The sequence below is a fragment of the Callionymus lyra genome, chromosome 13 (assembly GCF_982586985.1).
Source record: "Callionymus lyra chromosome 13, fCalLyr1.hap1.1, whole genome shotgun sequence".
Lineage (NCBI taxonomy): Eukaryota > Metazoa > Chordata > Actinopteri > Syngnathiformes > Callionymidae > Callionymus > Callionymus lyra.
The window spans coordinates 11,806,742-11,834,543 of record NC_141830.1 but is presented as its reverse complement, the minus strand read 5'-3'; the positions used below and the strand labels follow the sequence as shown (position 1 = coordinate 11,834,543).

At 38.7% G+C, this 27,802-nt stretch overlaps 1 protein-coding gene across 2 annotated transcripts in view; it reads right to left on the bottom strand.

Moving 5' to 3' along the window:
* Positions 1–27,802, bottom strand: part of LOC148067376 (glutamate receptor ionotropic, kainate 2) — a 118,319-nt gene that overhangs the window by 4,943 nt on the left and 85,574 nt on the right. For both annotated transcript variants that reach the window (XM_087805411.1, XM_087805412.1), the window contains exons 8-15: positions 26,231–26,338; positions 26,058–26,171; positions 25,774–25,980; positions 24,005–24,228; positions 14,277–14,395; positions 10,398–10,615; positions 9,329–9,554; positions 403–653 (exon numbers count right to left, since the gene is read on the bottom strand). In XM_087805411.1, the coding sequence (XP_087661537.1) occupies positions 403–653; positions 9,329–9,554; positions 10,398–10,615; positions 14,277–14,395; positions 24,005–24,228; positions 25,774–25,980; positions 26,058–26,171; positions 26,231–26,338 (1,467 nt within the window). The remainder of the gene's footprint in view (positions 1–402; positions 654–9,328; positions 9,555–10,397; positions 10,616–14,276; positions 14,396–24,004; positions 24,229–25,773; positions 25,981–26,057; positions 26,172–26,230; positions 26,339–27,802) is intronic.

The following is a 27,802-nucleotide window of genomic DNA, read 5'->3' as shown; positions in this document are numbered from 1 at the left end:
ATTTAAGGTGACTATATTTTGAAGGTTATCAAAAAAATGTTAAAAGTTTGAATAGCAGTTAGCAGAGAATAAAGGTGGCACTTTGAAGAAACTAGAATATCAGACACATTTTCATTTATTCACCCTTTTTTTGTTATGTAGAAAGTAAATTAAAACAAAGAAAAAGCATGCATTGAGAAGCGTGTCCAAGCATTTGCCATCCTGACGTTGACACTTAAGACTTCTTAAGCTTCTTAAGCAATCTGGGAATTGCGGTCATTGTCAGAACAGGTAGCATTATGGAAAAACTTGAAGTGGCATTTCTGTGTTATTGTCCTATCGTCTTTACCATCATTTATTAGTCTCAAATACAGTTTAAACTAATACAAGAAAACTTGATGTTCTCATAAAGACAACGAGTACCTTCTCCAGCTGGGCGTTCTGCTTGGACTTGTACAGAACCTCGCCGACGGCCACAAACACAGACAGTACCAATCCTGCCGCCAGCACAATGAAGATGCCCCCGATGTTCTGTACCCCCAGAGCGCTGGCCTCCTTGCTCTCCTCCTCAGGACAGCCGTTCCCTCTCCACCACTTCTCCTTCATCATGTGGAGCTTTCCCTCCTCCTGCAGCTGCAGAATGGCGATTGTGATCTTATCTCTGTACGGGGAGCCTGCAGAGGACCAGAAAAAAACAGCAATGAAATAGTGGAGCAGTTGTTAAAACTGAGTAAAGACAGTTTGATGTTTAGAACCCTTTAAATCTTACTCGTCGTATAGTGTCGGACTGGAGAATGAACCCACATATCCCGCATTGACGAAAGTATAACAACGGTACAGATAAGTGGGAAACAGTCTTTTATTTTCCTCTGTTTATTCCATCAAATAATATGATTTTAATGAAATAGTCTTAATTAAAAGATGGTAATTAGGGGTCATTATTTAAATGGCGTTGAATAATAATTTAAATTATTTCAATTATCTCTAACACTGATTAAATGCCCCGAGTGAAAATGACCAACAATCGAATCACAATAAATTTTTACAGCTTTCACCGGATAAATTCACCCGCATGTAGCCCCGGGGCCACATTTTCCCAAATCTGACTTAGAGTCACGCTTTTCCGAATGTTTGAGTGCCGCGTGGCGAAAACCCACGCAACTACAGGGAAAAAAAACACACACAACCTCCACAGTTGCCTCGAGCTGTACTCGAACCTGCAACCTTCTTCAACCAGTGTCCTCGCTGTGAAACTCCCTCTCGTCTCCACAAGTTGGTGAGTTTCAAACATTGATTCCGAATGATACTAAAAGCTGTTTAATAAAATCCGAATAGGGCTATCATGTAAACAGCGTAATGAACTAAAGAAGCGGTATCTTTATTCAGTGGGAGGAAGCAGGAATTAGTGAAAACGGCATTAAGAAACAGCGGGAGACGCCATGTTCAAAGGAGGAGTAATCAGCGGGAAGCGGAGTGGGGTCCTGCTTTTCCTCCTACGTACACAAACGTCCTTTGGAGGCGCGCTCTACCCTCAAGTAGGCCACAACAGACTGCCATGTTTTATTTATAATCGCTTGTAATAATTTGATTAAACATCCCACATGTAATGAACAACAGTCCCTTTTTAGATATTCGCTTATTCAAGCCGTGCAGCGAGCACGTCGGCGAGATGTAAATCATTTCGAGGGCCTCGTTATATTTATTTATTTTAAATGGTGCTCTGGTGTCCTAGAAGAGGGTTTGTTAATGCTGCTGCAGCCGAAAAACACCCAGATGTGATTTTTACACGCCAATTTAGAACATGTTTTAGTGATTCCATTTCTTTTACGAGGGCCATTTTGAACACCGCTCTAAATGGTTGTAACGATTCATTTATTTTGACCCTTAAATGGTCTACCAGTGAGACCGAGTCTGCACACTGTTGTGGCTTCAGAACTTCCTCACTAGGGCATTGAACTGTTAAATCTGGGCACAAATCCATATTTGTAGACCAGCAACTCCTGACCATAGCTATCGTTTCCTCCCAGGGCATGTGTCAAACTCAAAGCCTGATGCCAAATAAAAATTTCAGGATTTTATAATTATGATACATATAGCCTCCAGATATTTGGGCAAACTGCTAACACGCACTGCTAAGCACTTCAAATAACTTGTATTCAAGCATGTTTGCACACAAATGGTGGGTTATGGTCTTGATCCCGCCCATGTTTGAGGCTTTCCCCTATAACTGAGGAAGTTCTGTTGGTGTCTTTGTATGGCTGGTCATCATGACCACGGGGCCATCAGTTAATGGTGACGCTATAGCTATTACTGTTAATGGGTTATTTCAGTGACTTACATATGTCATCCACTTTGTCACGGGGCTCTTCCTGATCTACTATAGCTCTCTTCTCACCTCTTACTAATGGTCGACATCTGTTCTTATGACTCACTCTCCGGCCAGACGCAGTGCTCTTCTTGCTTGAATAACAGTAAAGAATTGGTTTTGGAAGCTAGCTTTTGGATACGTACCAGTCCGTTGTCAGATAAAGAAACGAGGGTATCTGGTTAAAGACAACCAGCTGAAAGATTGAACTGAAGAATATCCGTCAGTCTCTAATTTTAAATACGTTTGAAGTTCTGGTGCAGTTCAACAATGGTATTGTATTTCTTTCCATCTACTTTTTTCTTTTATACTTGCTGTTGGGCTTTTATCCACTGGCCTTGGCTCTGCTCCCAAGAATGGCTGTGGTAGCTGGTTAAAGGATTAGTACCCATCTGTGTTGAGGCCCTTCTTATAGCTGGATTAGGACTTATTTTATAGTTGTCTGGATGTCTTTCCTCTGCTTCCATTTGCGGCTTAATGCAAGGCAACTCATGCTTACGGCAGTTGAAAGCGAACGCTATAGTCTCAACTTCATAGCCAAGCTTTTCTTTCAGTCCAGGTGAGCTTTTTTAGTTGCAGTGTCTCAAACTATCTAAACCCAATTCAGGCTTTCCTTTCCTTGCTACTGAGGTGTTCATTTTTAAGCAGTGTAAGCCTGAAGTTTTCAAACAGATTCTCCTCCGGGCATTTCTTAAGAATTCTTGGGATAGACTGAGGGTATTTGAGGGCAATTCTGTTGAACTCTTTTATGACTACATTTCCAAACAGGTGGCCTGTTTTCTCTTTAATTTTATTTGACTGCAGAATATAAATAGATAATGACAATAGATACATAATTGAACACTACTTTAAGCTTTTGAGGCTGCCGAGTCATCAAGCAAAAATAAAATGACTTTCACACTCACTTTCTTACTCAAAACAGCTACTACAAAGACAAATATATAATTACAAGCCCGATAAGATAAACTTTTGAAGTATTTTGGTCGTTTAAAACTCACATGTCAATATCTGTCGGCGGAGTCAGGATCATCAATAAAAATTGTCATCTGTTTTCTGAGCAGTTAACATCTAAATAAACAACACAATGAACAGAACATGTTGTTTCTTCATCCTAGTTTTCTTTCTCTCAAGAACATAGAAACATTTTGTCCTTGAAACTCCTGAGGCCAAAAACAAACAGCTTGAAAATGTGTGTTGTTCTTATCCAGCTTCAGCTGTCAGCCCTTTAGTTGATTCCCCTCTCGTTCCTCATCCATCATTGATCTGTTGTCATCCATCATCCTTTCATCTCGGCTGCCGTGCATTAACAGCAACACAGCAGACATTGATACAAATACTGAAAATTGGTGCAGATTTTTCAGCAGTACTTCTTCACACTTTCACGTCCTCGAGTTTCCGGAGCAGACTATCCGGAACAATCAGCATAGTATTTGCATATGAACTTGCAAGTGAGAGGCATATGCCGGCTTTTATTTGAAGATGGGAGATCTCTCACGGATCCGAGTCGGCTGAATCCGGCTCCACTCATATTTCAAATGATAAATGATGACTTAACAAAGCAGTCCTTAGATAAATGCTAATAGGATGGGTCCTCAGAGAGGAGCGCAAGGATATGGGAAGACTTTCTCGGGCGGATAGAGTAGCGTTTGACACACTGTGCATACACAATGCTGTACAGATGTTTAACACCAGAGGACATCCATCACTCCCACCCTGTCTGGTCTCCAGTATTAAAACGATCACGGCTGAAGTCGATGGCCGGAGATGATGCATTTGCGTTTTGGGAGCGCGACGTAGGAAAGAAAACTGACAAGCACTAAAAGGTTAAGACTTATTATACCACTTGCTCTGGGTAAATGCTGGAATAGCCCTGCAGGGAATGAGCTGCCGGCCAAATGTGATAAGCCAAAGGTTGTGTTCACAATGAGATTGTCATGATATTTGGGACAAGTTCATGCAGAGAATCCTAGAGTGCAAGCTGAAAACAAACAAGGTATTTAAACATACATTTTTTGGGCAAAAAGAGAAACACATGTCGGCTAAATGAGGCCGTATTTTTGAGCATTAAATCCTTAAAACTGTTGCTTCAACGATACCTGTCACTTGTTGTTATGTACGTGGAATAAAAAGTGAACCAAAGAGATGATTTGTGCCGACACTGTCCTTGAAAAGATTCTCTCAATTAAAGGAGACTCGTTCTGTATTCCATTTATACTTTCTGTTAAAGTGTGCCAGTTATAGAATGTCCCAAATTTTTGGCACTCGACTTGGATTATTAAGTGATTTGAGACCCCTAGTATAAAGGGTTGAAACCTATCATAGCAACAGTCAAGACTGTAAAAACGTAAATATGATGTACTTGATTTTTATAGAAAAAAAAGCGGAATTGTATTTACACCATTTTGTTTTTCTATTGGTAGCTAGTTAATGAACGAGGTTAAACTGAAAGTTCAACTAATGGGTTGATTTAAGTGTCTCTTAAATTGTTCTTGGACCTCTATTGCAATGTTTTTCAGCCACTTTGCCGCGGAAAAATATCCAATTTCACCGTAATTGATCTAAAAACATGAATTATCGGCAAATAATATGCCATTACCGAGTGCCTGTACTATTGTAGTGACTGGGAGTGCAATCATATAATACTCTTTCATATGACTAGATGGAAACCGGTAGTAAATTGTATTGTACGTATTCATTTTTAAGCTGTGAATTTTGCAATGAAGAAAGTGTTCCTTGGCTCGAAAAAGATTGAAAACACTGCTCTATTGTTCTCATCAGTATGTGAATGTTTGTACAAAACTCCCTTTTTTAATATATAAAATATTAACGCAAGAAAATGTGCTTAAGCTCCACCCACTCTGCTGTGATTGGTCTAGTAATCAATGTTTGTCACCATGCGTCATCAATCCTTGGAAGTTTCCACCTCCAAGGGACTCGTTGTTTAAACAAAGCAGAGTGTGATTACAGCTGGCTGGAGGAGTGACGCTCATTATCCTGTTGTGTGTGCGAGTGTGTTGAAATAAAACAAAAAATAAATAAAATTAAAGGTGTCATTGGAGCTTTTGTTGCTACCGATTCCACATGCCCCCCCCCCCCCTGTGCCATCACTGTCTTCTCAAGCATTTTAAACTGTGAAGAAGTAGAGCTGCCTGAGAAACTCAAGCGGACTGGGAGGGCATACGTGCACAACACAACCTGTTTGCAATAAACTTTTCATTGTGTAGATGCAAATGAAAAATGCAAATGAACAATAACAGTCTTCGCATCAGTTACTACCTCACATTACTCTCACTTACTTCATAAGGGTTCCAAATAGAATCTACCACTTGTTAGACTATTAATAAACTGCCAAACTTAATCTCTATACCAGGAGTAACAAACTTGAGACAGACAGGGTGGTCTTTCAGTTGTTTTTACCGTATATCTGTAAATTAGATTTATATTTTGTTGTTGAAGAGCGACTGATGTGAAAACCCAACTTTCTCAGTTTCCACTGTTAAATTCGTCCTCTCCAAAATGCAGCAAGTCGCTCATCATAATAATGTGTTAAAGTTATTACTTTATGAAGTTCTCACCCGTCTGAAATCTCGGCGAACAAGAAGTTACGAGAGCGAAGTTGGAATAATGTCTTCATAACTCCTTTAGTCAGCTTTAATCACGCCTTGTTTATAAAATCCCTTGGAGGTGGAGACAACCAGGATTGATGACGTGCCTTGAGGAAGCTTGATGCTTGACCAATCACAGCAGAGTGGGTGTGGCTACGGTAAACACATTTTTCAGAAAAAACAAGTGGGCGGGGCTAAAGCACATTTTCTAATGTAAATATTTCAATTTAAAGAAAGTTTTGTACAAACAGACAGATGAGTACAATAGAGGTTTAAGATCTATTTAAGACACATTTAAATGAAATACCCTTTAACTGTTTTGTTAATTCTTCTGTAGTTTTCAGGGTGATTTTTTTGTAATCTTTTCTTTCTTAACTATATAAAATTAAAGCTATACAAAGGGCAACATATGGTGTGATAATCTTTATTCACCAGAAATCTGACATTTAATGGGCCTTGAATTGCCTGTGGTCTGTAAGTTTGAGACCCCTGTTCTCAAGCAACATTAGAATATCTAAATAAATGAGAAAAATAGGTATCAAAAGATCTTATGTATCATAGAAAAAATGATTTTAAAGGGCTGCAATCTACTTTATTTTTGAAATAGCGAGCAATAAACACGGGTAATAGAGATTGGAATGACTAAGTGGGCGGCCATAACTTCTCGAGCGGACATTTTAATTATTCTCCTTCCATGCATTTAAATACGTCACTGCTTTTGATTGAGCTACAGAAACCTGATAATGTACATCGTCTCTCCGCACAAACCCTTGTTCGACGTCCTGGTGTCCGTCTCAAGGGCATCTGTGGAGTGCGTCGCCGTCCGTGGGCACAGTGGGACTATATTTCACGGCGTCAATTCAGCTTTGTTACGGCCGGAGCAATCGTAGCATCCCGGCCGATCTATAACTACCCCAACCCCCGGCCCCCGCCACCATCCCCATCAGCAGATTTGGGGTCCAGATGTAGATGGCTTGAGTTAATCCTCGCTGTTTTGATGGCCTCCATATCATTGGTGACTAATGTGGCCGTTAAAGCTGGTAGCATCAGACACACTGGCCTTGTTTTGCGACTAACCTTCATGGCTTCCATAATTTCAACTGTCAAATCTATTAAGACTGCTTTATTAAAACATAGCGTGGGGAAATTGTTGGTTCAAATGCTGTGAATATTTAAAACATTACTGATTAAGAAACAAAACCGACTTGCCTTCAGGTTTAGATCTTTCTTCCAAAGCTAATGTATAATTAATGACACTTAAGACCACGTCAGCTATCGCAACTACCTCACGGACCATTGACCATTCAGTTGAAAAACAACTTTTACCAAAGATAACTTTAGACAAAAGCCACTGGCTCCCTGCTTTGTGGAGAGAATTCAACCAGTTTTATGTGAGAATCATTATGCTGGAGGTCAAGGTATCTGTCAATATTAGTGTCTGAATGAACCTGGAATGAGAAACTAACCAACTGAAGTGAGGCCCCTGGACTATGGCACCCGGAGAACAACCTCAAAAAGCAATGATTCAATTCTCAGACCACTCTCCTTTCCGCCACTGAGCCGTATGACGGTATCCATGGCAACAGTCTAATTCAACTTACAAGGGCGTTTACAGGGATTCGCAGTTCCATAATTTCCATCGCCTAATTTGAAAGGGTAAGTTGGCGTTTGTGCTTCCATGATCGTAAAGATCTACCAGCAATGGTTGGGACCTGTATGTACCCACTTGGTGGATACCAAATATATTTGTGTATCTAGTGAATTTTAGGACACTATAGTCCTTATGAGGTCATTAACTTCGCGATACCTCTGAAGGGGTGGTCAAAAGATTAGTACATGGCTCTGAAGGTCAACATTGTACAACTTACTTACATTACTTAATAGAGGTCGTTTGGTAAGATTGGACTTTAAGGTAGCCGTATAACCTTGACTCGTAACAGTACAGAAGAGCAAGCCTTCCCTTCTACCATCGACTGTAGAGATATTTGTTAAACCATTAGCCTTCTGGACTCGTGGGGGAAACATAAGCACGACACAGTCCTATTAATTCAGGCCGCCTTCAATCCATCTCTATTGCATCTATTCACACATACATCACTGTCATTTATCTAAAATTATATTCCCACCTCCTTAATCACTGACTGGTATTCTGCAGCATCCGTCACCGGCGATTGGAGCGTACGCCAGCAGAACATCAAGAACCGCTCGGAGGAGTTGCTACTTCATCAGAATTCCACGACTTCACAAGCCCTCGCCGCCCTTTTGTCATATTTTAACACTATTTATTGGTTTCAAGCTTGTTCTTGCTCTTTCAGAGACACTTTTACTTTAGGTGGCATCACAGAAAGCAGATGACAACACAGTTGTCAAGGTCTCAATATGGAATTTGTATATTTCATCTTTAACTCTATAAATCAAAAATTAAATAAAGATATGGATTCCTATTTCAAATTAAGTATTTTTTTAAGGAAGGAAAAAATAAACATGTATTAAAGGGCTGTGTATTGACAAGAATCTAGTGATACGATACGTATCACAATAAAGGGGCATTGATACGGTATATTGTGATACTGTGGAAACCACGATATATTTGTAGTATTGTCTGAGTACTTGACTCTTGTTTTGCAGAGTTTAACAAACTGCTTTCTTTTGTTTTAAAACATTTCAAACATCAGCTTTAAAAGTCGCTGGACTGTCTGTGTATCCTCTTGTCCTCAGTCATACACACTTTATTGAACTGTGTATCATAAAATAACTATTGTAAAAAAAATTGATAGAGTGCTATTAAATATATATATTTAACAGCACTATATATATTAATACAGTATTGTAAAAAGAAATATTGCGATATATCGCCGTATGGATTTTTGCCAACACACCTAATGTATTATATGTCAAATGAAGTTCATATTATGTAGAAAAAAGGACTTGGTAAGGGAAATGTTTTTTTTTTTATCATTTTAAATATAATTGCCGCCTTCTTAATAAATGGAAAGTTTTCGTTTTTCTACAGTTTTCTAAAGCAAATCAGATAAACAGAAAGTTGTAAGTTGATTTGTTGATTTACCAGTAGGAAGCAGGCCATGGCCTCTGCAAACAGCTCCACCGGGGTTTCTTGTAGATAGTGTTGATAATTCAGAGAAATCGTTACGACTTAAAAGGAAAAAAAAAAAACGTGGCTCAGTTGGCCCCCGGCCTCTTTTGACCTTCCCCATGAATACAACCTCTTTAGTGATTCTCATTTCATTTAGCAGAATCCTTTTCACCGCTCAGCCGTTCAAAGCGTGACATCGTCAATAAAGGTCGCCAGTGATGTTTACAATCCTGCGCTGCGGCACATCTTCCCGGGAATAAGGTGTTTTGCAAAGAAGCATCTCACCCATGGGTGTTCCCACTCCGTAGGCTTTGGAGTCGATCAGGCCGCCGATCTGTGTGAGGTTGCAGTTGCGTTGGGTCACAAACTCGATGGTGGTGGACTCCATCAGGAAGGCGTAGTCCGAGGTCAACGCTCGCTGGATGCCTTCGTCCACGTTCTTGACCATGACGGACGTCCTCCTGCTGTTCATGAACTCCCACATTTTGTCATAGGTGGAGATTTTCGTTTTCTGTGGATCAATAAAATCATTAATTCATTTTTCGACCACTGACCCTCTACTCCATCCATCCATCCATCGTTCTCCCTCTCTCCTGATGAGTCATAAACAACATTCATCCTCCCTCAAACATCAATACATCCATTGACCAACACTCACATCTTCATTTTTAATACATCCATCCATCCATTTTGTTTTCTTCACGTCAGCCATTTATCGCTACGATTGATTTCTTTTTACTTCAATTCATTTATCCCTCTTATGTTTTTACAACCCATTTATCTAAATCACAGCAATCCATGCACTATTGAATTTTTTATTTTTTTATTCGTCAACTTGATCCATCCACCCACCCATCCATCCATCCATCCAACTTCTATCTTTTCTTCAATCCCTCCATCCATCCATACAATTGACCATAAAAGTCCAAATTAAATCCATCAACGTAATCCACCAATCGAACTACGATCTATCCTTTAATCCATCCATCCATCCATCCATCCATCCATCCATCCATCCATCCATCCATCCATCCATCCATCCATCCATCCATCCATCCATCATCCATCCATCCATCCATCCATCCATCCATCCATCCCAATTTTAATAATACATCCAATCCTCCTACAACTTCTCTCCAGCAATGTGTTCATCAGTGTGACCTCTTGTTCATCCATCCGTCTGTCCAGCAAATACGTGTTAACCCAAAGGTTAATCTATTTATAACTAACACCAATTCTCTAACATTCCACTTTTAGTTATCCATCTACAGTAAATCACTTCTTGGAACCTCCAAACGGGAACCAATCTGTTAATCTATCCGTCATCCCTCCATCTCTACAACCCCATCTTCACCTTGAAGAAGGTCATGGTGGCGCCGTCCTCCACCACTCCGTAGAGGATTTTGGTCTGCTTTGCCAGATCGTCTGCAGAGTCTATGGGCGACTCCATCCTTTCCACGGTGAGGAAGGCGGCCAGGTTGGCGGTGTACGAGGAGATGATGATGAGGGTGAAGAACCACCAGATGCCTCCTACGATACGAGTCGAGAGCGCCTTGGGCATGAGCTCAGACCCTGGGGTGAAGGAGGCGTCAGCGGAGAAGGTTAGGCTTCATGACACATTCATCCCAGCAGGGGTTTCATTTGAAAAAAAACTTCACTCTGGAAAATCTTTGCAACAATCACCGTCGCTTTGAGAAGCCTCTGGAGACCGAGGCTCCAAGATCACTCGAAGGAAACTCTCAAAACAAGATGATTGTCGCAATCTCAACATTGCTAATTCCTACCATCTCAGGCAGGAGTGCTTTAAATAATGCGGCGCTAAATAAGGAGCTATTAAGTAGGTCCTTAGAGAACAAGGTGTTTTCACACTTTAGTCACACACAGGAGGAGAAACACATTGATCGTGGAGAGACGTGGAAGGCTGTTTGGGCCAGAGAGTCATGTACCCAAGGTAACCTCACATCCTGACCCCACACCCCACTGGTCTCTCCGTGCTGATAGGCCACGTGCAAGAAGACAGGAGCGTTCTTCAATAGACATTAGCCTAAGCGCTTTAGCTTCCCGACCCTTTGCTCCGGTGTCAGGAGTGGAAATACATTTGCATTCTTAAATTCTACATCCAAAAATCTGTTCTCAGGCAACATATTGTCTTACAATTCTTTCGGTGTTTGTGGTATAAATAACTAACTCACAATAAAAATAAATAACCATTTTAAGGCAGTAACCTTTGCTCATTATTTTATTCATGTTTTAAAATAAGTCTAGAATAAACACAGAAACATATTTGTTTATAACATTTTTGTGTCCAAAATAAAAATAAATACATAATCAAACAACCATTTTAATTGTTTTTGCTTTAATGATGTGGTTGATTTCTATTATAATTATTATTAACATGCGTAGCGGTCAGCGCCTCACAGGAAAAAAAGGTTGCAGGTTTCGCTTTAAGCTTGAGGCAACCAGTTCCCCTGCGTTAGCGAAGGTTAACTCCGGGTACTCCGGTTTCCTCCCACAGTAAAAAAAAGTAAGAATGTTAATTTAGAACTCTAATCTGTCCGTAGATCTGAGTGTGTGTATGAATGGTTGTGTCTCTGTATGCCCCGCAACTAGCTGGCGATCTGTTCATGGTGTCCTCCGCCTCTATCCCGAACTAGCTGGGATAGTCTCCAGCCCCCTATGACACCTTAAAGGGAATAGAAAATTAAATATTTAACTATCACAATTATGGTTAGGCTATAGTTTTATTTTTGAGTCTTAAAAGGCCTTGAACAAGCAAATGGAATCTACTAATATTTATATGCGTGGTCATTATTCTTTACATTATAACCACCTGACTCGCATTTGTTCACAGCTCTTTACAATCCTGAAATGGATCCTACTCATTATGTTGGCATGTTCACAATGTTCCCTCAGGAGTACATTGTTGATCTCCAAGAGCCCAGAAGAGGGCTTAAAGGGGGAGAACGTACCAACAGAAAAGAAAAAGTCGACACAATTGTCCTATTGTCATTCAAAAAGGGACCTAACCTAGTGAGCATTAGGTACAGACTGGTTCCTCCATGTTTGGGAGTGAAGTGCAAAAAGGGGATTTCCCGATTCGTATTCAAGAGTGAACATAGTGACAGGAGGTGTTGTTAGGTGCGTAGACAAGCTTAACTTGCCCGGGCACATGATGTTCAATTTGTGCATCCATCTGTTCTTCCTACACCTCAGAGAAGAGGAGAAACTCTATGAAGGTGAAACTCCAGATTTAAGTGCTTGCTATGTCTCAATCCTGACAAGCTGGTGACAGAGAGCTGACGTCAGGGTTATTTTGTGTTTGACATTTGTCGTCAAACGCGATGTCCAAAAGTCCTATCTGGAGTGTAAAGAATGTGGTTCACAAAAACTCGATACAGCTACAGAACTTGTTGCAGAGAAAGATTAGTGTTAAAACTCTTTTTATAAAGTCAAAAAACAAGAACAAGAATAGAACAAAATGAAGCTAATATTAGGAGAAAAAAACAGTTTGGAGTCTGTGGTGAGTAGATGATAATTTTTCGCTATACATAAATTGTTGTTGAACTAAGAATAACAATTTTGATTGGCCTCCAGAGATTTTGTTTTCTTGTGTGACTTACAACATATATCTTGGTGTAGCAGCCCACACATAAAGTGATACAGCCACACTTTAAAATAATGTTTTAAATCAATGGACTACTTCAGACGAATAATAAACGATGAAGACGAGCGACAGATTGCCAAAAGGGATACGAGATATTACCATATACTGTATTTATAGATTTCAGTTTGTTATGCGTCATGATTTGCCAGCAGAGTAATTCCCCGGTAGATTGCTATCGACCTATTGGGCAGATACACCATGTGAGGAAGATGCTATCGCATGTGTTGACATTTCCAGGCTGGTGCTGACGTCTTGACATATCAGGATTCCCTTTCCTTGCCAGTAGAGCTGCAGTGCATCGTCTCTCAGGCGCAGTGAGACGATGTTGCAGGACACTGGGAAGAATTGTGCACTGTATGGCCTATTTTAAGAGTGTTGCGATCAAGAAAACAAGGGTTGGCAGACCAGACTACCTTCCTGCTCCGCTCCGCAGTCCGGCTGACAGCAGTGAACACTATCGGTTCTGCCGACCTTTCATGCGCAACGAACCGAAATGCTGTTTGTGTTCTGACACTTTCTAATCATTACTTTTGTAGCCATTCGTCTGATACTGTCCACAGCATGAAAAGAAAATATATAAGATACCAATTAAAACATATTGAGATTTAATAATTGAAGAGAGATTTTGTATTATTCAGTATATGCTTTTTATAGCGTCTATTTAGAAAAACTCTGTTGATAGTTCACCCAAAATTCAAATTTAAATAAGTTCCTTTTAGTTATAGGCAGAAATGTATGTTGATATGACAGAGCTTAGGTTCATCCTTATCCAAAAAGACACTTAAAAACATCCAAATATCTCAATACTGCTCGTCTGTAATGTCTTGTATTGAAGCCTCGACATGAATTGCTCAGAAAAAAGTCTATATTTTAACCTGGTTTGTTGCAGAAGCTAAATGGCTAACACTTGCTACACTGTTTAAGTATGGCTTTTTGGACAAGAAGGACAAAGAAAATTGAGCAACGTTCATGACCGTTATACGCACATAATACATTTCTTGCCTAAAACACTAAAAATGAACAGATGACTCTGAAATTTATCCCAACCCTTAGTGGACATGAGGGTGTGTAGAAAAATAAGTGAATTTATGGTGAACCATCACTTTAAGAGGGATTTCTTGGAGGGAAATAGTTTGAATATATAAATATATATATATACGAAGAAAAGTGAGCTCTGTTCGCGACAATCATATGAACAAACACTTTTGTCTATAACTCTAAAAAGGAAGAGATTAATCTGAAAATTATCCCAACCTTTAGTCGACATGAGGGTGAGTAGAAAATAAGTGAAGTTTGATATTTGCGTGTACTTTAAGTACTTGTCACGGCCATTTAAGAGGGAATATTTGGGGATAAGCTTTGACTATTTTATAGAATACATATTTTAGATTGTTTAATGCTCATCATCTAAAATAAATATTAAGTTATAAGTTATTATCTAACGGTTTAACATTATAAACAGTTTAAAAGAGTCTGTCTTTGTTGCCGTTGGCCTGCACCAAGACCAAAGAACCGCGAGAGAGACAGGTGGGATGTGGAGAGTCCCTCTTCGCAGGCTGAGGCAACTACCTTGCTGCATGAGAGCCCCGACTCCAAACCAGAAACTATTGAGCAGCGTAAAATTGTTTTCCACCACGTCAGAGTCCGGGTTGCAGGGGTGCGGGTTGTACCACTCGTACGGGCTGAACCTGTGGACACAGAGCAGAGAGACGGCCGGAGTTAAACACTCTGATTAATCGCACGTCCGCCGAACAAAGGGATTGCTGTCACCTGGAGGCTCCGGCTCCAGCGGAGAGAAAAGTAAATCATTCAGGCGCAGATCAACTTATTGGCATATTCAAATGCCATCAGTTTATTGTGCGGCCAGATCAATAGGCTGGAATAACACTGTCAGCGGTAATAATGTCGGGCCGCGTGATGATCTGCGGAGCTCATTTGGATTCACTGACTCAGGAGCCTTTATATCTTTTTCCCCGGCAACTCCAATTACGACGGCGTTCTCCTTGGCTGCCAGTTCTCCACCTTCCTTGCGTCTTCGCCGCCACCTCTGTTCTCCCCCAAACTCATTTGCTTTCCTCCTCATCCCCTCTCACAATGCGCAATCATTCCCTCCACAACAACCTAATTTTTTCCTCGCTGATTGCCTTGATCCCCCATGAACGACTTTTTTCCGTCCCCCTGCTTTCCTGCCAGCGGGCTCCGGCTGATCTGTCAGTGTCTTCGGGTCAGCTGTGGACATTTCTCATTAATTATCTTTAGCTGAAGTGGCGTGGCATTAGTGCAAGGTAATTGGGTTAGCGTTAATCATCGGGAACTGATTGAGTTTGTGCTGAAGTGGTTTAGAGAGGGAGCGCCGCTGATGCCGAGCGAACGCAGGGTCCCGTAAGGTGAGTCGGGCTCAGATCCCCCCAACCTCTTGTCCGGGCGTTCAATTTGGACGAGTGGCTGTCAAACTTGCACGCTGAGTACCAATTAACCATTTAAGAGGAAGAGGAATCGTCTTTGACGTACAAACCTAGCTGTCAGTCAAAAAGAACGACGATGAATCTTTCCACCTGCTGACGGAACCGTCTTTCTTGAACCATCAATTGAAGCTGGACATCGTCCTCACGAGTACATCGACGGTATGTCCTATGCCAGTTGTCTCATCAGTAAAGAATAGATAACAGTTTGATACTTTCTGCAGTACTATGGCGAGAAACTGTCGAGAAGAAATTTGAAGGATCTTTTATACCACAATGGACAATTAAGATCGACACAGTTGAAGGATTTCAAGCGGAGAATAAAATGACCCTCCTCAGTACCTTGAGCAATAAGAATAGTTGTTTTGTACTAAAATGGAAGTGTTAAACTTGAATTAACTTTTAACATCTCTTCGCAAAATTAAGTATATTCAAGTGTACTATAAGTATAGTTGTTTTATACTCAAATTAAAGTATTAAACTTGGATTTAATTTTAACATCCCTTGCAAAATCAAGTATATTCAAGTGTACTATAAGTATAGTTGTTTTATACTCAAATTAAAGTATTAAACTTGGATTTAATTTTAACATCCCTTGCAAAATCAAGTATATTCAAGTGTACTATCAGTATAGTTGTTTTATACTCAAATTAGAGTATTAAACTTGGATTTAATTTTAACATCCCTTGCAAAAATCAAGTATATTCAAGTGTACTATAAGTATAGTTGTTTTATACTCAAATTAGAGTATTAAACTTGGATTTACTTTTAACATCCCCTTGCAAAATCAAGTATATTCAAGTTTACTATCATTATAGTTGTTGTATACTCAAATTAGAGTATTAAACTTGGGTTTACTTTTAACCTTCCTTCGCCAAATTTAACATATTGAAGTGTACTATAAGGCGAACTCCCATGAGACGATGACTGAGGACGAGAGGATACAGTTGGCATCAGCAGCTGATATTAATGCTTTCAGTTTTAATATCATACTAAAAGAAAGTTGAGTGATCAAGAAAAATACAAACATAAGTTCTGTGTGCCCTAAAATCGTTACGGAAAAGATGCAAGTGTATTGAAATATATCATATCAACAACGTTTACTTTTGACAAAAGAAGTATATTGATGCGTACTATGAATGTACTTATTTAATACTAAAATTGAAGTAGTGTACTTGAAGTTTAGCAGAAAACAGTTAAACTATTATTGTCAGATACATACATTTGCTTCGAAGTATTACCTCCATTACAAACCTCCATTTTTTTCAACCATGTAGTGTATGTGGTGTACTTGTACATACATAAAAAAAAGTATGTACTAGACGAGTAAACCCAGTACATTGCTACTATAGAGAATAGTGTACTTTGAGTATACTTCCCGGAGAGACTAGGAGTGTATACCTAGTACACTGCTAGTATAAATATAAACAATTTTAACTATACTACTGTAACTATGAACCCTGAGCTCCAGTCGCTACATTAAAATGAACAAACATTATTGACTATAACTCTAAAAAGAAACATATTACTATATAAAATAATCCTAACCCTTAGTCGACATGAGAGTGAGTAGAAAATGAGTGACATTTGGGCGAACTTTCTCTTTAGGTATATTTGATACAATTAACTTCAAGATTAACTATATACAGGACACTGAAAAAAAAGGCAGATTTTTGAGCCTTATTCTTACTCTTACTCCCCCCCAAAAAACCTGTATTTAAAAATACATTTTACATTAATTCATATACAAATTTCTAATTTTATTAATCCTTGTTATTAATGGCTTTTCGGGCCATTATTCAGCAGTTGTTCACTTTCAGTACACATCCTCTAATTTGTATGAACCCCGGATGATTTATCACTTGTTGTTTTGTGGGTGTGTGTCGTGCGCGTCTCCCTCTCGGCAGCCATTTCCTGGCTGGAGAATCATCTACAGCAACTGTGGTGACACACTATAATTCTTCCTGTCAACTCCATCAAGATGCCTGATTTGCGAGAATGCCAATGAGCTCGGTCTCCTTGGAACGGCGGCAACACAATGGCCTCGTGGTGTGTTTGTGTGTGTTTTTCCCACTGCCTGTTTGCATAACGCTCACGGTGAGCGTGCGCATGTGCCCGCGCTGCTGTGTGGGTTTTTTTTTTTCTTTTCTTTCCCCGTCTGAGGCGGCGTATTTGCATCGGTTCAATCAAATCCATCTCAAATATTTTCTGTGATGCTTTATTTATGTGGCGGCTCGCAGATGCTCCGGCGGACGCGGCAGCCGCGGGCGAGAAACCGTCGGCGAGGAAGGTGCATCGTGGGTGTAAATCTATAGAACACACGCCTGATTGGATTTTGTTTGTCCCTCTCTGAGCGGTACATGTGTATTCTGGAAGCATCATGGCTGCCTTCCGTTTGACCTTTGCCTGACGTCGGCCCTGTATTCCTGTGGGTCGTGTTCTGCACCAGAAACACGTGGACGTAAGGTCACCTCCTCGCGCCCGAGCACGAGGGACGCTGCCGGAGTGCACTCTTGAATTCTAAAAACCCGCACCATCGTCGTCCGTCCTCTCCTTCGTCTACCCTCGTCCTCACAAACACATCTCTCCATTTACTGTCTGCTGGATTCAATTACCGCGACCGGCTGCATAAATCCGTCCTCCTCTCGGGCCACACGGAGACGTTAGCGAGCGAGCGGCGCCGCCGCCGTCAAACACCAACAGCCTGTAATTACATGTAAACACGTAGTGACGCATCTTTCCCTCCTCGCTGCCCGCGGACATTCGCTCTAACTGGATGCGAGGATTGTGAGAAACGTTCGAGTTGTTTTCTGAAGGGTAGTCGGCTCGTTTGAGGAACAAGACGCTTTGATTTCGGCAAGGTCATGGCGTGATGTCTTTGTCTTTGTAACGTAAACAAGCGTCAATACTTGATCATACTCACTCTTCTTGGTTTTTAAATGGATAACTACAAAAAGATATTTTACTGAAGTTAAACATGTATTTTTCCAACAAATATTAATTTTTTTGAAGCAGGATTAACAGAATCTATTCGAATAAAGTTAAAATTAGGATTACATCATTAAATTATGAAAAGGTTATGTTAGGATTCATTTTAAATCATTAGCCTCGATTAAAAGAATCTTAAACAAAGTAATAACTGTATGTTTTTGCCCGATACATTTTAATTTTGGATCTTAGATTTTAATCTAATTAAAACTACAACAAAAATTAAAAAGTGAGTTTTACTGAAAAACTCAAATATATTTTCCTATTAAAATATCAACATTAACATAATGTATTAATTCCAGATCAGATACAAATAAATCATAATATCAATATTTTTTATAAGCATTTAATTGATAAATTCTGAATTAATAGGTTTTTTATATTTAAAAAACAAAAATGTCAAAAATATAATATATAACCTTTATTTTGTTTTTATTTTTTACCTTTACCTTTTTCTGAATTTTATAGTATATGTTTTGTATTAAGAAATAAAATATTGAATCAAGATATATTTTTTTAACTTGTTTAAAGAAAATATCTTGAAAAGTGAGTTTTACCAAAATAATACAAATATAATTTTGCAGTTTAATATTGAAACGCCAACATTTTTGTTTGCAGAATTTACAGTTTCCATTTAAATCAAGTTAAGATAAAAAATTACATAAGAACAATTTAATAAATATATTATGAAAGGATTTTATAATTTTTTTGTCTCTTTTGATTAATATATACAGGATTTGTTTTAAATATTATTTTACCAAAACAAAAATACATACAAAAATATCATAAAAGTTTTATTCTGTTTGAGAAAGTATTATTTGTCTTAGCATAATATAGCATTTTTGTTTTTAAAATTTTAAACACTATCAGTTTTTTTTCTGCCTGATATTATTCAACCCTTGAGTTGCCTCTGGGTCAAAGTGACCCTGAGGCCCGAAGGCAACACAAGGGCTAAGTGTTAAAATGGCTTAAATTACCAAAAATCCAGTTATTTGGATTGTGAGAGCCAGAGAAGTAAACACTGGGATCCAACCTGCAATGGATTTCTTTGCTGAATGAAGTCATCAAATACTTCCTGATAGTGTGTTGAAGCGCTCTTCGGAGATTCTCGCCGCACATCACTTTGTGGGGGAATTTCGATAAATGTATTTTTATGTAAATAATAAAGACAAACTGCCAACTTTCCGATTCCCCGGATTCATCCGTGGTGAGTGCTCCTGGTGTATCGTTAAATCAATTTCAGCACAAACTGAGACGGAGGAAAAAAGCAGCGACGTCTTTCTCTGGAGGTTGAAACCAGATATTTGGACATGAAATAAATGTGTGTGTGTGTGTGTGTGGGGGGGTGGGGGGGGCGTTTAGTGTTTGATTGTGCAAAAATGAGACTTCATAAGCTCTTTCTACGAGCGTTATTTGTGGAGCTTTAAAGCAAAATCGAGCGATCAACTTAAGTGATCAATAAGACAATTATGTGAGAGAAACAGCTCGATGTCACAAACACCGAGTGCGAGGAGTCACAGGAGTGTGAAGATGTGGAACAACAACGTTTGCTCTGCTGTGACGTCAATTTAGCTCAAGCTGAAGGTTGCTGGTTAGTTTCCAATTCACCGTTAAAAAACGTCTTCCAGTGGGTTTCTTTGTTCCCTCTTAGCACTCCAGGTTTCCTCCCATAGTTCAAAAAAATGTCGCCCCTATGTTGTTCATAGATGTGAGTGTGAATGGTTGTCTGTCTCTCATGCTTCCTGTCCAGGGTGTCCCCTACTTCTCACCGAATGTAGCTGTGAATTACTTGTCAACTGTAAAGAGATAGATACGTTAAAATCAACAATCGTTGATTAATAACAGAAACTAAATATTAAAAAGACCGGAATAAATCACTTCTATAATATTCAAAGCAGTAATACAATAGTAAATGAATTAGTATAATCTGTTAGATATAGCAGGGTATGTTTGTATGTTGGTATCACGAGGGCAAACGATACAATATATTGCGATACTTAAGTAACAAGGATATATTTGTAGTATTGTCGAGTACTTGACTCTGGTGTTGCAGAATTTACGGACCACATGACAAAGTCGTAACTGATTTCATTTGTTTTGAAACAAAAATATGTCCAAACATCAGCTTAAAAAGCTGCTGGAGTCGACTGTATCCTCTCATCCTCAGTCATCGCCAGAATTTCATTGCGGTCCATGTGACGACTGCTGCCATCTAGCAGCCGGTAGTTTTATTGCAACACAAAAATGAACAAACGCCGGGAATATTTGCACATTAATCGTGAACTAGACAATTCCCTAAAAAAGAGTCAAATCCCACGTTGATAACTTGGACTTTTTATCTACATTTTTATGCTTATATGGTGTTTATACGTGAATGTATGTCAGAGCAGACCATCATCAACAACATTCTGGTTTTTCGCCAGTTAAGTCGCAAAAAAGTGTATATTCTTGTGAGAAAAATAATAGCAGTGTGATTCCCATCGAGCTGCAGGTTTTGATGTATTTTTGTTTGTATGCACTCAAAGGAGCGAGCGAGAAAAGTGATAAAAATGGAAGAAGGGTGCATAATAAGAAGGGGCCCGGGGAATAACAATAGTGGACTGTGCTCTGAAACCAAGATATGTCCAAACACTGACTGTATCCTCTCGTCCTCAGTCATCATGGGGATCTCGCAGGATTTCATTTTGTCTTTAGCTACTGGCCGGAAGTTTAATTGCAGCACTAAAATTAACAAATGTTGTGAATATTTGCATGTTAATCTTTAGGAAAAAAAAGAAGTTATTATTTTATTTACACACTTAATTGAACTTTAAACCATAAAATAAGGAAAAGTACTGTAGGGCATGTAAATAAAAAAAAGTCTAATTATTTTCTTCATACACACACTTTCTTTAACTATTAACAAAAAAGAACTATGCTAAAAATATATATATATATTATTTGAAAGCAAACAATTCCAAATATAAATAAATAATTAATATATATATATATATACAGTATATATATATATATAATTAAAAACGGTCGTAACTGCTATCATTTGTTTAGAAAAATTTTGACTGTATCCTCTCATCCCCAGTCATCGCCGGAATCTCTCAGGATTTGATTATTTTTTTAAGCTAGCGGCCGAAAGTTTATTTGCAACATGAAAATTAACTAATATTGAAAATATTGATGCATTGTTATTTGTTTAGTAAAAAAAATCAATAACTTTCTTTCAGGATCAACTTTAAAATTCTGGTTCTTACTTTCAGATCTATTCATGGTCAGACTCCTCCTTACATCACGGATCTGATCCAGACTTACACCCCAGCTCGGGCTCTGAGGTCTGTGGATCAGAATCTACTTATGGTTCCTCGCACACGGTTCAGGACCAGAGGAGAGAAATCTTTTCAGGCTGTTGCTCCTAAGCTTTGGAACGATCTTCCTCTCTCTTTGCGCTTGATGGATCTACTGACTCCTTTAAGAAACATCTTAATCTTCTATTTGTTCAGGCTTTTCCTTGATTTTCTGGAACTCCTGTGTTGTTCTCAGTATTATCTTGATCTTTAAAGTATATACTTTTTTCTTAGTATTGTTTTGATTGTTTAAGCGCTTTGTGACCCTGGTCTGGAAAAACGCTATATAAATAAATATTACTTACTTACTTACTTACTTACAAAATTGAACTTTTAACGATAAAATAAGGAAAATGAACCGAACTTTACACTGTTTTAATTCTACAAAAACCGTAGCAACCATAATAATGACACGACACACGCTTCTCTGCTTTAAGAATAAATGAAACGGATGTGGGTCACAGATAACAACTCAATGCTATCCATCCATCTAAATCATTGAATTAATAATTCTCCTGGAGATCGTCGCAGCTACTTAATTCAGCACAAATATGAATGAACGCTCGGCGAGCAGCTCGTCGGGCAGAAAAAAGTCCCAGCCAGGCAGCCGGGAAGAGAATCCTAATTAAATAGAAGCACCGAGGCCATTTCATTACAGGAAGATGAATATCAATATAATTACATGCTAATTACTTACCGAGTGTGGAACAAAAGATAGAGGCTACATTTGCATATTCTGGACTAACTTAGGTGACAGTTGCAGCTTCTCCTCTCCACTGATCATTGTGCCGGTAACATTCCAGCCGACGTGCATCAAACCCAACGCTCTCCAGATTAATTAGCAGCTGGAGGGAGGGTCCGCAGGTGAGCGCGCATCTGTCGGGGGTTCATCATGCAGCAGGAAGGGGGGAGCGTGGAGGCCAGTTTCTACCTATAGCCCAACTAAGAGAAGCAGAACATGACGGCGAGGCTCGCTCTCAGAAGTGCTGACTCGAGTCGGATTTCGAAAAACTTCTCGGACGAGTCTTTTAGAAAATGTTTTACCCAGAGTCTAATTATCGATCGGGTTTTCAACATCGGGATGAAGTCGAAAGATAAAAAGGCTGGTACGACCACATGCTGCACTTTCATCCTTTCAACTGTTATTTGGGATGACTTTTAAAAAAAACATGATTCAAACGAACAATATATTCGGAGCGATTGTTGATAATTGAACCTGCTGGACTCATTAGAATCGTAATATATCGACGGCTCGTGTTCAACGTTCACTTACAGCTTTCATGGGGAGTTTTGACGGTAATGAGAGATAAAGGGAAACTCTGCTTAGCGGCGTTTAAAAACTGCAATTAGTGAGTTCAAATTCAGACTCCCCCAAAAGAACCCTTCTGGGATCTTCCTCCTACCAGTAAATTATATAACCTCTTCTAAAGTGAATTAAATCTCACAATACATGAGAAGAATATTGAAAATACAACTGGAATCGAAAAAGTAAAAAAAACAACAAAAAACATTGTGTATACTAGAGATTCAACACTTCACGAATCCAAATAGTTTTACGTTAAAATGAGCCAAACTAAAAGCCCTTGGGTTAATTCCATTCTCCCATTTACATTTTTGTGGCCAACGTATGTATTTTTAAATAAATAAACATTATAAAGAATATATAAATAATATTTATGATAACAATTTAATGCTTACCCAAGATACCATGTGATTTTACATCATTATATAGGGGGTGAAAATCTTCCTTTTTAACAGGCAGAAACCTCAAGCAGAACAGACTAAACTATATATATATATATATATATATATATATATATATATATATATATATACATTTATATCTATATATCTCTCTCTATATATCTATATATCAATAACTATATCTATATCCATTATCTATTTCTATATCATACAGTATATCTATATCTATATCTATAGATATAGATATAGATATAGATATAGATATAGATATACAGTTCAGTAGTTTAGTCTGGTTCTGCTCGAGGTTTCTGCCTGTTACAAAGAGGATTTCCTCCCCACTTTGCTTATCTGGGACCTATTTTTCTTTTCGCTTATTTAGTCCTCTGTAAACGTTAAAGTGTCTTAAGATTATTTTTGTTATGATTTGACACAAATCAAATGAAAGATTCCCAAAGTTTGTTATTCAATAAAAAAGAACTTAAGTATATTAAGTAAAATGGATATACATTATGTAAAACATAAATAACAAAACCTCAATATGACTGTGAATTCATCAAATTAAAAGTATATTATAGAAATTAATTGTAAATTATAAAAAAAAAGAAGTTTTTTTTGGATAATGATGATACATAAAATAAAATATAAACTATAAACAGAGATAATAAAAAATGAAGACAATTCATCAACATTTTTTCCCTGAATATTAATGTGTAAAATGTTCAGCTTTTCAAATGGTTGTTAGTGAGCGGGTGCAAGCAGGCTAAGAGAAGGAAAGCGGGAAGAAAAGGGGGTGTGGTCATGTTACCTGGCTATGACAAAGAGCACGCAACTGACACCCAAGCAAGCCAGCAGAATATACATCCAGATATCGGGGGACAGGGGGTTGAGGAAGGAGAAGACCCCCGGGTTGGTGCCGTTGGGCTTGCGGTACAGGATACTTATTCCCAGCGTCATGTACGGCTTGGAGAAGTCGATGACCTTCTCGCGGGCGTAAGTGATGGCCAGAGGAGCGACCGCCAGGTCGGCTTTCTGAAACCAGATAATAAGAGCCGTGTTAGAGGTGGGACGTGTCGGGAGGGGGGTGAGGCGGGTGAGGGATGGGGGGGGGGAGGACGGTGTTTAAAAAGATCCAGCAGTTAAACAAATGAAATTAACATCTGATTTCTGTCGACAGCCGAGAGGTCGGAGAGGAAATAACCGGCCGAGTTCAATCTTTATGGAAATTGTAGGAGACATAAATGAGGCCCGTTAGAGGGGTCACGTGTCAGCGGTGGAATATCTGGGGGATCAAATTAAAAAGTGATAGATTAACTTTCCGTCCTCGGGGATTAGAAGACGGCGTGTCTACCTCTCTGCCTTATATCCTCACTGACGTCACAAAAGAACCAAGGCCTGAACTCTCCTTCGTTTTTAACTCAAATGAGGTCAGATAGTTCTAAAACAGCTACAATATTACGTAAAATAAAAGTAGATTTCACATGTTAAATTCTATATTTCTAAAATTAATTCATGGTGAATTATATTGGTCACATCATATACCAACACCGTCATCTGATGACGTCAAATCATTGTAAAAAGAAGGTAAAGTTTGTATTATTTATTAAAACAATGAATCATAAAAAAATTAAAAAGGTAAAATACAGTTAATATTATTATTATTTATTATAAAACTCATATTTATTTGTATAATAATACAAACATATAATTACAGTTAATATGTATTATATAATTAACCATAAAGTATATAGTTATACATTTAAAAAAAAGAAAAGTCTAAATAACCTCAGAAATAATCTCCATATAATTACTCAAGTTTTAAAATGCATAACAGAAAATAAGGCTTTATATATATAAATTGATATGAATGTTCTTTTACTGTGTATAAATAATATATTCTCCAGGTATGAAATAAAAAAACTGGACTGTCGGATCATACACATGGTTACCCGTTAGAATGAGGAACACGTATGAACTATTAATAAGCTTTTTATTCATACATGTATTAGCAGCACATTAGCTACTTATTTACCATTATTAAGTACTTACTCACACAGTTCTAATTGTCATTATTGGCAGGAAATAAAGAGGTCATTAAAGATGAACTTTGGATAAACTCGTTCTTTCTTTGTATTATTAGGTGTAAGTGCCACGAGAGAAATAATTCACTTTTAATAATTCTGTCTGTTTAAAGTAAAAAAACAAAAAAACAAAACACAACTAATAAAGTACTATATGAGGAGCATCCTAATTAAACAAAAATAAACATTTGTTATTAGGAATATAATCCCTATTCTGAAGTAGCACATATTCATATTCATTCACAAAGATTTGACAATTTTATCATCATTAATGATTAACACTTAACAGTCTTTTTCTGCTGAGGGAAAAACACTAATCTTTAACCATGAATTACTGTACCTATTAACAATACAAATATTTATCTTTGAGATATCAGGATGCTATCAATACAAGTATACTTTAGCTTTTTTCGCCTCTTACCATACATTGAGTTCACTCATCAGTCACAGTCCTGCCTCAGTAAACTACAAGCTTGGTTAGGTATGAGTGACTCACGTGGTCCATCAGCTCCCGCACCATCCCGTTCCACTGGGTCGTCCCTTCATCCAGAGCTCCGTACCTCCCGTCCTCGACCAGTCTGATCTCGTAACGGAAGCCCAGGATTCCTGACAGCTCCCGCAGCAGGTCGACGCAGTAGCCCTCGAAGCGGTCGTTCCCATACAAAGGCTTGTCTGACTTCTTGAACATCACGTACGGCTCCTCCTGCAAAAACAGGATTCAAAGTGACGTATTGAGGCTTCACATCATCGTTTGGACGTCACTGGTTGATTCTACCGCACCAGTATCGTCGAGACGCGCAGAGACTTGTTGGCCAGAGAGTCGGTGATGTTGGACGTCTTGCTTTTGTGGGAGTCGGTCATGTTCAGGCCGCTGGGAGGATCCCATGTTCCGATCTGACGAAGCAACACAACGTCAAATCTATCTGCGGTTCGAACCGCAACGAGAGACGCACCTTCTCCAGCCCGTCCTCCTTCAGACTGACCACGTCCAGGTCGAAGTCGGTCCTCAGTCCGTTGCTCTTGTTGAAGAGGACGCGACCCGTCAAGCCGTCCCAGTGAGCCTGCGGAGATGTTCAAGTTATATCTGTGGTTTACACCAAAACAATAGAACTTAAAAAGTGCTTCCTGTTGCTACTGCTAACACTGCTGCTTAAAGACTGTATAAAATAATGTGACTTCGCAAGTATTCCTGAATACAAAGCTAATTAGAGAGACGTGGCAAAATCTGTCGTAGTCACAGCTGTTTGCCGCTGAATGTTTAGTCGCAGCCCATTAGCACCTTGTGGTAGTAAAAGTGAAGTATAGCTCTTACAGCAAAAAATCTATAGCGAGTGTAAGATGTTTACAAAAATGCAAACAAACAAACTGGGCTTTGACCCTGGACTTAAGTACGAGTGTACTGGACTTCTTTTGGCAGCAGGGTGTGAGATTTTGGCCCAAGATCCAATCCTCCAATTGGTATTTAAAAAGAAAAAAACTTTAATATTTAGGTTTTGAAGACAAACTAGCAAGCTCTTCCAGGGAATAGATTTCATTGACTCATGTGCGACTTGTTCCGACATCTGAGGTCGTAACAACTGAAGTGTTTTACCTTTTATTGGAAGGTGAAAATATCTGCTTTAAAATGAATATTTTTACTCTGTCATGATCTGACTCTTTAGTAATACCTCTGTTTCGCGTAAGTGTGTCTTGAGGAGCTGTGCAGTGAAAATGATGTACTTTTAAGAGTGTATTTAGATGGAGCCCATTCCGACTGTATCCGATATAGTTACATGTGGCACTAATCGACTAATAGTGTTGCTATTGGTAGCCGTCCACCTTCGCGATGATTTTGCCGACTACACGAAAATCTACTGGTGAAAAGATGCATCTTCGTAAATCAAGACCACATTTTTTATCATATATATTGCTTGTGTTATTTCAGTTTGGTGGTGGGTAAATATTGAAAAACTCAAACGTTTACAAAACACAGTTCCACAGAAAAATGTGTTATTCATATCTAGTTGCAGATGTTTTACAAAAAAAGTGGAGAACAAATAACAATTCTCTACTACTGAAGAAATGTCAAACAGTCTAGGGAGAAAAAAGGAGACATTAAGGCGGAAGAGAAGACTCTCAGAAGCAAATGTGAGGAAAATAACCTAAATTGTTGGGGTAATCATCGACCAAAAGAGCAAGATGTAACACTGAAAATATGTTTTTTGCTGTCCCAGCCTCAGAGCGGTGCATCAGCCATGTCTGTTGCGCCGTTGCCATACACGGGATGTGCATTTGCTTACATTTAACGATTATTAGAGAAAATTAAAACTTTGAATTTTTGCTACTTTTAGAGCTTTTTATTTATTTTTATTTTACTAATAGTGTAAGCAATAAAAGTGTAAAAATGTCCCTTTTTAAAAACGTTTTTAATCGGACAGCCACTTTTTCTTCTGTAGGATTTGAGCTAACACGAGTTCAAGCACAAGAAAACACAAATTCCGATTCTTTTGTGTTAAGTGCTACACCAAAACAAGATGAATAAGAGG